The 10,790-nt window shown below is 34.0% G+C and overlaps 2 protein-coding genes across 8 annotated transcripts in view; both read left to right on the top strand.

The window, feature by feature from the left end:
• The window catches only part of LOC134240172 (histone-lysine N-methyltransferase SETDB1-like), a 24,823-nt gene extending 19,680 nt beyond the window's left edge, over window positions 1–5,143 (top strand). For 6 of the 7 annotated variants that reach the window (XM_062722282.1, XM_062722280.1, XM_062722281.1 and 3 more), the window contains 7 exons: window positions 1,013–1,126; window positions 1,770–1,993; window positions 2,124–2,165; window positions 2,274–2,360; window positions 4,428–4,531; window positions 4,688–4,776; window positions 4,909–5,143. In XM_062722282.1, coding sequence (XP_062578266.1) covers window positions 1,013–1,126; window positions 1,770–1,993; window positions 2,124–2,165; window positions 2,274–2,360; window positions 4,428–4,531; window positions 4,688–4,776; window positions 4,909–5,026 — 778 coding nt within the window. In that variant the 3' untranslated portion in view covers window positions 5,027–5,143. The remainder of the gene's footprint in view (window positions 1–1,012; window positions 1,127–1,769; window positions 1,994–2,123; window positions 2,166–2,273; window positions 2,361–4,427; window positions 4,532–4,687; window positions 4,777–4,908) is intronic. The other variant, XM_062722278.1, reaches the window with a different exon arrangement.
• Window positions 5,144–9,015: 3,872 nt separating this feature from the next.
• On the top strand, window positions 9,016–9,768 carry LOC134240203 (uncharacterized). The gene is made up of 2 exons (XM_062722305.1): window positions 9,016–9,405; window positions 9,520–9,768. The coding sequence occupies exons 1-2, from the start codon at window positions 9,207–9,209 to the stop codon at window positions 9,663–9,665; spliced, it is 345 nt and encodes a 114-aa protein (XP_062578289.1). The 5' UTR covers window positions 9,016–9,206; the 3' UTR covers window positions 9,666–9,768.
• Window positions 9,769–10,790: the final 1,022 nt, after the last annotated feature.

Here is a 10,790-nt window from a genome sequence, read left to right as displayed (position 1 = left end):
AGCCTCTCTGATTAAAATTTGTTTGTTATCATTTTTTCAACTTTCTCTTGTTTTTCTCCAGGACCCTTGGCCCAATTTTAAGCAAACATGGAACAAATTATACTTTGGTGATGTGATTGTTTTTTTTTTCAAATGAATAGCCTTACCCCCTTGGATAGGAGATCATTAAGAATTAAGAAACACAAGATAGTGTCAATTAAAACTTTAAGGGGTAAGGAGAAAAATGATATGAGAATATATGAGGAATACATATACTTGCGAACATCATCTGGTTTTGAGGATATAAATTTAAACAGTGGCTCCCAGGGGTTAGGGTGAAGAATTATATGTGAATATGTAAGGAATTAAAATAGAGTAGCTGAAATTACATTGATATGGTTTGGGCTTATTTTGATTTAAACTACGTAAGGTTAAGATTTATGATAAAATTTCACATGTACATAATACATATTTGTATACAGGAAAAGAAAAAAAAATTGAAAAACCTTCTATAGAACAGCGAGGCTTTATTTATATAGAACCATCTCCTTGTTGTGTCATTTTAAATCATGCCCCACAAGGCTAGATTGGGGCCAAAATATTGGTCAAAATTTTTCATGAAAAAAACCCCCAGTGGGACCAAGATGACTCAGATGAGCAGTTAGGCCTATGGGCCTCCTGTTCTTTGCTCTTGTTGCATGAAAGCTTTGCAAAAGATGTTGGGTAATGTTCTGACAAGATAAGAGATTATGTAAAGAGATTTTCGAAGAAGTGCATTTGCAGTTTAACAGTGTTTGGAATATATGAATGTATACACAAAATAAAATTTGGTTTTGCATTAATTAAAATGATCTTTTCATACGTAAAGCAGTTTTATGCATAGTTTCTTAATGGTGATAATTTTTTTAAAATGTTTCAAATTTTATTTACGAAATATTGTTTGTGTAATCAGAACCACATGAAAAACTATTAGAGTTGAGAGTAGGGGCACCAAATCTAAAAATTTGCCTAAGTTAGAATTCCTGTTTAACAGAACAAGGACCAGAAAACAGGGAGGAAGTACAGAAACTAAAGAGGGAACCAGGAAAGAGCCATGTAAACTGGTTCTCAGGCGTGACTCGTCCAGGTCCACAGATCAAGAGGAATGGTAATCATAACTAGGGAAAACTATCTTCTTATTCTGGTATTTATGACCATTAATGCTGATTTAACGGTCGCAAAATAAGTTTTACCATTGTGAAAAACTTATTTCCCAATAAAATTTAAAAATAAAATAAAACTGCTAATTGAAATTAAAAGGTGAAAATAAAATAGTGAAATTAGGGAACAACTATCTTCTAATTTGGTATTTGCGACCGTTAATGCTGATTTGACGGTCGCAAACTGAGTTTTACCGGTAAAATGGATATTTGCAACCGTTAAATCGGCATTAATGATCGCAAATACTAAATTAGAAGATTAGTTATTCCCATTCTAATGCAATCCATACATTTTGTTTGTTGTTTAGGTCTTTTTTTGTTAAGTTTCGTTATATTACGTCATGGAGCATTGTGTTTTTGCGTCGCTCTATTACGACGTCACAATGGAAAGCTTTTACTCTTGTTACATGTAATGCTTGTTTTACTGCTTCAAACATCAGTGCATTAGCCAATCAAAATGTGTTTTACAAAACAATTGCATTAGAATTTAAATTTTCATGTTATATCTTTATCAAAACAAATTCATTCTTATTTTTAAATTTCCCAAACTCTATATAGCACTTTGGTTTGAATTAAATATTTTTTCCTAAGGTCGGTCAAGCTTGGAGCCCCCTCTTCAGGGAACAATTCTCTCTTGAATAACGAGGTCATCCTAATTAATGATGATGAGGATGATGACGAAGAGCAGATTCAGGCAACAAAGATGGAGAAGTCAGTGTGCAATGATTCTGTGGACACGGACTCACTTCCTGATCTAGATGGAGACACTCCCACTCAGAAACCTCCGAAAAACGAGCCCGCCCCAGAAAAAAAAGGTCTGAAACTTCTTGTCTTTAAATTAAATACTAAGGAACAGTAAAAGTTGAATAATTTTGTATTTTTTAGAATCCAAAGAAATTGAGCTCATTGATTTCCTTTAAATGAAGCTATAATTTTTTTTTTCAGTAGTCGATCAGAACCAACCACATGTAACTCAAGCATTCACAGGTAATTATTGCATTCAAATCCAAACTTTTTTTATCTGGACTAAGATTTTTTTCAGTAACTTCTACATCTCAAAAATTTGATGTTAAATTAAATTCCAATTCTTTCTAGCTCGTAGAAGCACTACCTCACGTTTTAAGAACTTGCCTGATCCTAAACGCAAACTCGCAGCTGAAGGACAAAGAGACGAAGGAATTGGTAAGTGTGCAGTAAAATTCATATCTTTTTTGTAATGAAAACTAGGAGGTGGTTCTGTGCCTTTGTATCCTGAGGCAGAGTATTATTGCTTTGCCTTATTAAAAAAATACAAACACAGACTCGCGTCTTGTCAAATGACAAGGCTGATTTAAATCTTCAACCTTTTTATTAGGTCACCTGAGTAAACTCAGATGACCTATTGCTATCTGTTTTCGTCCGTCGTCGTGCGTTAACATTTGAACATTTTCAGCTTCTTCTCTGCAACCACTGAACCAATTTCAATCAAATTTGGCCTATAGCATCTATGGGTGAAGGGGAACAAAAATTGTGAATTTCATGATCCCTGCCCCCCTGGGGCCTGAGGGGTGGGGCCAAAACCACTAAAATTAATGCAATCTTTAAAAATCTTCTTCTTTACTCCTGGACATCAAGCAGTCAAACTGTTTGCATGATTGTAATCAGCAATGAGTCCTCTACCAAAATTGTGAAATTCATGGCCCTGGGGTCAGGGGTTCTAGTGTTAGGGCGGGGCTAAATAAGTAGGTAGTGAAAATGCATTATTTCTTTGAAAATCTTCTTCTCTGCTCCTGGGTATTAAATGAACCAACTAAGCACATAGTTGTGATGAGCAAGAGTGCCACTACCAAAATTGTGAATTTTATGGCCCCAGGGTCAGGGGTTCTGGTGTTAGGACGGGGCTCTATTGATTATATAGTGAAAATACATGAATTCTTTGAAAATCTTCTTCTCTGCTCCTGGGTATTAAATAAACTAACTGACTGCATAGTTATGATGAGCAAGAGTGCCTCTACCAAAATTGTGAATTTTATGGCCCCAGGGTCAGGGGTTCTGGTGTTAGGGTGGGGCTCTATTGATTATATAGTGAAAATACATGAATTCTTTGAAAATCTTCTTCTCTGCTCCTGGGTATTAAATAAACCAACTAAGTACATAGTTATGATGAGCAAGAGTGCCTCTACCAAAATTGTGAATTTTATGGCCCCAGGGTCAGGGGTTCTAGTGTTAGGGCAGGGCTCTATAGATTATATAGTGAAAATACATGAATTCTCTGAAAATCTTCTTCTCTGCTCCTGGGTATTAAATAAACTAACTAAGTGCATAGTTATGATGAGCAAGAGTGCCTCTACCAAAATTGTGAATTTGTTTGGCCCCAGGGTCAGGGGTTCTAGTGTTAGGGCGGGGCTCTATTGATTATATAGTGAAAATACATGAATTCTTTGAAAATCTTCTTCTCTGCTCCTGGGTATTAAATAAACTAACTAAGTGCATAGTTATGATGAGCAAGAGTGCCTCTACCAAAATTGTGAATTTTATGGCCCCAGGGTCAGGGGTTCTGGTGTTAGGGCAGGGCTCTATTGATTATATAGTGAAAATACATTAAATCTTTGAAAATTTTCTTCTCTGCTTCAGGGTATTAAGCAGATGAACTACCTATATAGTTATGCTGGACAAGGGCCCATATCTTCCAGAATTGTGAATTTCAAGGCCCCAGGGTCAGGGGTACCATAGAAGGGGGGGGGGCTGTACTTATATACTGAAAATGAATGAATGGTTTGAAATCTGCTCCTTGGTATTAATCAAATATCAAGACCTAAGGGTCAGGGGTTCATGTGTGGTAGGGGCACTAATGATTATTGCTGAATATTACTGATTAGTTGAAATGCATTTTTTGTTCCCTTACCCTGCATATGGGTATTAAGTAAACAAACTAAACAACTGCTAAGTGTATTGTTATGATGATCAATGGTGCCTCTTTCAAAATTGTGAATGCATAGCATCTGGCTTAAAACATGAATCAAATTCAATCACTGGAAAGTTGTTGCATAATGCTCAGGTGACCTATAAGGCCCATGGGCCTCTTGTTAAAATTTACATTGTACAATTTTACAGGAAGATGTTTTAATCATTTTAAGCAACAGGGTTGATTTTGACAAAATTGAATTTATCTGTACTACCAGTAGGAATTTCAATGAAAAGTTCTGTGTTGTTAAAATGTTAAAATTGGTTAACATGTTTTGATAATACCTCAGAATTAAATTGTTTTAGATGAAGAGCCTGTGCACAGAGCAACTAGACATTATTATCAGGATGGACAAGCCTGCTACATCATGGATGCTAAATCTCAGGGAAATATTGGCCGATATCTTAATGTAAGTTTTACTACCATTTGTCAGCTGTTCTGTTATCTGTGAATAAATTTGACCACAGCTAGTTCATATGTACCTAAAATTAAACATGCAGAGATTTGATTGATTTCTTTTTTGCATTACAGTTTGTATATTTTATTTTAATATATCCCTTTTCAGCATAGTTGTAACCCCAATGTCTTTGTACAAAATGTGTTTGTGGATACGCATGATCTCCGGTTTCCATGGGTTGCATTTTTCACTCTGCAGTAAGTATTTCTGATATTACCAATAAATGTATATACACTAGTAAATGTGTAAAAGTCTTTGTATTTGTATTCTCCTGTCCTCCATATTTTGCTATTGACAACACATGCATATTTTTTGTGCCCATTAATTAGGTATGTACGAGCTGGGACAGAGTTGACCTGGGACTATAATTACGAAGTTGGCAGTGTGCCAGGAAAGGTTCTCTATTGTTACTGTGGGTCCTCAGAATGCAGGGGCAGACTACTCTGACATATCATCACATTTAACGTTTATTTAGTCATTTGTACATGAACGTCTTTTCATTGTATATTGTTGTACATATATGTTGCAAAATATACTTGAAAATAAATATAATAAAAGTTTTAATTTTCTTTGGTGTATAATTTATGCTTAGACAAGATATTGCTTTTGATTTGATTCTCAATCAATATGTTTTTTTAAAAAAATGAATTGTACTTGAGAGAAACTTTATACCAATTTACAATGCTGTTGAATAGCCACATGCATCTAGAACCCCCCCCCCCTTCAAAAAAAGGTATGGCATAAAAGATAATAATGCTGTAAAAGAAAATAATGAAACCAGGTGCCTCTGAAGCTTTGGAATTTGGTACAATCTCATTTTTTCTTAATTTTACATACTGATTAATTCAAACTTTAGTTTAAAAGTTATTCTATAACCTTATTAATCAGTGAATGGCATTACATGCATTTCCTTTCGACTTTCCTCATCTTCTTGCAAAATGTGTGTAATATTCTAGATAAATTTGTCAAGATGATCTATCACTGTATTGAGTATTGTATAACTACAGTGATACATCTTTGGGTTTTTCATGCAAGAACCTTCTGGCAGGTTATCACCACAGAGGTTTATATACACTTAAACCTAATTATCTCAGACCCAATGGTACCGAAAAAAACATCTGAGAATTTTGAGATATTAAGACTGCAATATATTGCTAGATTGCTATACATACTCATGGCATTGCAGATACAGTTGAACTTCAGTATCTCAAACACTGATATCTGGAATATCATCGATATGTTGGAAGTGATTTGGTTGTCTCACTTTTTTGAAAGACTTAATCATGCATTTTACCCGGATATCTCGATGTTTCCTCGTCGAGATAACGAAGTTTTACTGTATTGAATAAGATGAGTAGTTCACCTGCAATTACCCTAATCAATTTTATCTATATTTCATATTTTTGTGTACATTTGTCGTTAGAAATTTTTAACAGGCATAATAACAGATGAGAAAAAGTACGTCGCCGTTCGAACTGGCAATACTTGTGCAAAAAACGATCAACTTCTATGACAAACTCCAAAGTAAATGCAAAAATGAAAGCTGCCATCATCACTTTACAAACGCAATGTCTTCAGCGATCTGGCTCGCCAGCAAGTTGGCTTCCGTTGTTTACAGAACTTATTGAATACCGTTGCTCAAACATGTTAAAGCAGCGAGTTTTCCTAATGGCTATTGGTGCTGCTCCAATAATATTTAGATTCAGAGACATCAATTTATGTCGGATAGAAAGATCATTTGAGAGGAAGTCATTTAGTAAGTGCTTTTTCTCCGGTCAGTTCCTAATTGAGGGAACCTAAGTGCTTGTATAGATTGTTGAGATGTTCGTTTTTCTTATTAGGGGCCTTGAGATTGCACTTCGTTGCCTCTCTAATTCATCTGATTGAATTAGGATCCCCCATCCCAAATCTGGCGACCTTTACACTTGTTCTCATTTCATTAATTGCATTAATGGTTCCAACTTATCATTTTGAACAGATATGTCGGGACCCTCGCCGCTGATTGATACATTTTCATCTATTTTACGCTACTTTGTCATTGTGTGTCTTTGGTTCTCGCGCCGTTTACGAGATTTCGTGCATGAAAGGTATTGAATATCGCAGATTCTTCTCACAAATCGCTCGGGACGAAAGTCCAGTGAGAAAGACAAGCAAATAAAACAAAATTCATGACAAAAATAGCCAATAGAACAAACAAATATCAATCAAGAAGATTGACCATTTGGAAAATGGCGTCTAATGCCTTCTTCACAGAAATATTAAGCGATATTACCTCTCAGACTGTAACGTCTGCGATTTTTTTTTCAAAGGGAGTACAATGTACTTGTATTCATAGCTTTTTTTTCACTTCAGACGTTCAAACGATTCCTTAACCCTTTATTCGCCAATTTTTTCTTATTACTTCACTTGACAATGTATCAACTTCGAGCTGTTAATTTCTAAAAACGGTTTCTCGTTAAAAAATAATTTTCAAACCAATATGTTTTTCAAACCAAGGGCCCTAAATTGACCCTAAATGAGGCCCTGACCCCCTGTCGTACACTTCGATAGTGCAGTTCATCAGATATTCGTAATTGTCTTGTTATTTATGGTTAGCTCCGCATTCATCGCTACCGTAAAATCGTCACTTATCGCGCGCGGATAACCACCTTTTTCTGCTTTCCCTCCTTTTTGATACCTGTATCTCAGTTTACAATCACCTCTTCCTTTATCTGTACGGACGTGCAATAAATACAAAATTAATCAAATTAATAGTTTTAAAAATCCTAGTTACGCATCGAAGTGTGTGCGTGGCCCTGTTGAACACCTGTGAGTTGACGATACGGAGCTACTGTGTTATATGATCGTGCTCTAATGGCACTTACACCTTAACGAATCAGGCCGAAAACGTGCCTTAACATCCAAACGGAAACTTAAATTGATGAATAAAATTCAAATAAGTATGTAAAACAATTGTTATCAATGTTCTTTTCGCTATTACCTGGCGATTTGAAGTTTATCATGAAGACCACGTAAAATATGGCCACCTCGACTAGGAGAAAGTGTCAGGATTATCTTAGATACGAGCAATGTCGGGAGCAGGTGTTCGCAAAATAAATTCTAAAACAGTCACCTTTTGTACACGGTGATAATATACGACACGATCAATGAGAGATGTTTTTATTTATCATTTTTTTACTTCTATAGCAATCGGACTTGGAGTAGCAATTCAAACCTATATATTGAATACCATTGCAGCAAAATTCGTGCTTGATTCGTCCGACCCCCACTCAAAATACAATATTGGTATTAAGATCAATACCATTTGTTAACTGAGCAATGTAATAAACAGGACTGGTCCTAACAACTGAAGCCCTCTTGCAGAATTACAGATATTTACAAAGATAGAACAATTGTTTCTCTTGGAACAAAAGACTGAATCTTTTGGCAGAACCCCATTATTAATTCTTATACAATAAAATAAGCAAAAGTTTATATTAAAAAAAATACAGAATTTTCAAATTATCATGGATTAATATATTCATTGGAGGAGAAACTTCTATTCTAACTTGATGAATCCATTCAAACTGTATGACAAAACAAGAAACCAATATACAGATATATTAAAACGTACAAATGGGAAAGTTTTTTCCTTTTTAAATTGCAAAAAAGGTTTTTCTTACTACAATTACTACAATTCAGCATTTTTTAAAAACCTTTTTTTCTTTAAAAAATCAAATAGATACAGTTTCATTCATTTGTCGTCTGTGTTGATTTTTGTCTTTCCTTTTTTACAAGCTAGAGTTTCAAAAAGCTAATTTAGTCATTTGCTTTCATCGTAATTTCATTCTCCCTTTTTACAAAGAAAGCAAAAGAGTGTTAGTCACATAACCTGAATATATTGACAGAAAAGGACAATTTTAAATAACTAGATAAATCTAACTCAATTTCATCCTAAGTTTTTAAATTAGCCCCCGAAAAAACGTTGTTTTTGATCGAAAGAAAACAGAAATTTTATCATCAGTCGTGTTATAATTGATATTTCAGCTAGCTCTATTTTAAAATAACTTTAAACACTAACTTAATATATGATTAAAAATGGCCAGAACAAGATAAATAATATAAAATAAATGAAAACATAAACAAGTAATAAATAATTTTAAGAAATAAAGACATAACTAAATAATATACTAGTAGAAGAAATCTCAATTTCTATATATTTTTAAAAAATCTTTTCATGATTTTTGTATGACTTATATCAGTAAAAAAAAAAAAATATTATTTTAAAATTTAAAAGAAAAAAGAAAAGAAAAGAAACTTCTCTTATCCCAATTTCCAAATTTATAGCACAACCACGTGCTATGGATCGATGTTCCTACCCCTGATGATAAAATTCCAGTTTCACGAACGTCATGATGACGTCACAATGAATTGACGCCACAGTAGGTGTGACGTTACAGTAGACCTAGCTACAGCTTTGTTACGTTAGTTGTAAGAATGGGTATTCTACATAGCTGTATGAGAAAGCGGAGTAACAAAGTTGGTATTATGTCCGACGAAGAAGAAGAAGCATACAAAAAAAATAGAAAAAGAGCTCAAAAACGAAGTACTGGAAGATTCTATTCAGAACAAGCCTCTCCCATGGCTAATGTTCAGCGCTTCATCTGTAGAAGTAGAGAGGATGCACTCTAACCCCGCTGAAGGAAACGAGATCTCTGATGTTGTAAAGAAGAAAGATGGAATGGCTTTCAACCTTGAATTTAAGGCTGCTCTTCCAGCCAAACTTCCTCCTATCAAGGTTACCGGTACATCCTCTAGAATAGTGCAAGAAGATTATAAGTGGAAAGGTTAGTCTCTCTCTCTCTCTCTCTCTCTCTGTGTGTGTGTATTTTGTTTTCACAAACATACAAAGTTTTGTGCCTTCGTACAAAACATTGCCAATATTTTCTACGATATTTTAGAAACAAAGGACAAGGAATTAATGGAGAAACTAGAGAAAGCAAAGATTAGAAGGGAAGCAGTGCTCGAGAAGAGAAAAATTGCAGCAAAAAGACCAAAGACAGCACAGCACAGAGATTCAAACGAATCTGATTCATTTGAGGAATAAACGGAAACAAAGTTTCGCCAACTGTGCATGTTAAAGAACAGCATATTTCATTATCACCAATGCCTCTGTAATATGTTCTATTTTATCTACGATTGACATTTTTTTTTAAAAAAAAGTCCTAAGCTTTAAAATTTTCCATTTTGTTCCATTTTGTTCTAATGTTAATGGATAACAGAATTGTATTTTTCCTTTGAACTGGTATATCAAAAAAAATGTACATAAATTAATCTCAATCTCATTTTTCTAAAATAAACACATGGAAGGCTCATTATATTTATATCGTAAATAAACTAATAAAGTTTGAATATTAAAGAGTGTTTGCTTTTTTGCTTCTGATATTCCATATTGAAATCATTTATAAATTGTTATATATTTTGCTTTTGATAACCATAGGAACTGAGCACATCTATTGGCCTAGATTTTTTGTATTTGAAAACCTCAACATAGGCCATTTTTATAATCCAAAAAATTATTTTCATGTACAAGTGTTGATAAGCCCCCCTTCCCCTTCAGATAAAAATTGTAGTGATAATAAGTATCTGATAAAAATATTATCGATGCTTACATACAGTGTATATGTACATGTACTCGTATATTGAAGAAAAATATTTATTGTTATTTACTGAGTTTATTTGGATGATAATTTTGTGACCATATGAATATGGTTTACCACCAAGTCCGGCTTTCGAGTTCTAATATATAATAATTAAAAAAACTCTTTATACACTTCATCATTTTGAAGAGCCGATAGGACTTTACTTAATACAAATACGGGCACTTTCACTTTGATAGGATATAAAGCTATTATTTTCTTTTTGTTGCTTGTGGAACCAAGAAGAATAACAACAAACTGGAGTAGTCCTTGAATGGTGAACGTTGAACTTACAATGGATTCAGAATTTTTTCAATGATATCAATTTTGGTCCATTAAAAATGTCATAAAATTTTCTTCTAGCACTAAGTTATCACAAGAGAAATACGAAAAATTTCCAGGTTTTAGGGTATTTGATCTTTGCTTATATCAAATTCTAAAACTAATTCAAACGGATTTCATTGATAGTTTTGATATGTTTTAAACCAAATCATTCATACAATATTGGTTATAAGTCGTAAAACTCATATCAG

This window comes from Saccostrea cucullata, unplaced genomic scaffold (genome assembly GCF_032062105.1).
Source record: "Saccostrea cucullata isolate Sc308-1 unplaced genomic scaffold, CSIRO_AGI_Scuc_v1 ctg74, whole genome shotgun sequence".
In the NCBI taxonomy this organism is placed as follows: Eukaryota; Metazoa; Mollusca; class Bivalvia; order Ostreida; family Ostreidae; genus Saccostrea; species Saccostrea cuccullata.
The sequence above is the reverse complement of the archived record's forward strand: the minus strand, read 5'-3'. Positions and strand labels throughout refer to the sequence as shown.

Coding starts and splice junctions, on each gene's coding strand:
- LOC134240203 (XM_062722305.1), top strand. CDS start 9,207: ATGTTCAGCGCTTCATCTGTAGAAGTAGAGAGGATGCACTCTAACCCC. Junction 9,406..9,519: donor AGAAGATTATAAGTGGAAAG/GTTAGTCTCTCT, acceptor ACGATATTTTAG/AAACAAAGGACAAGGAATTA.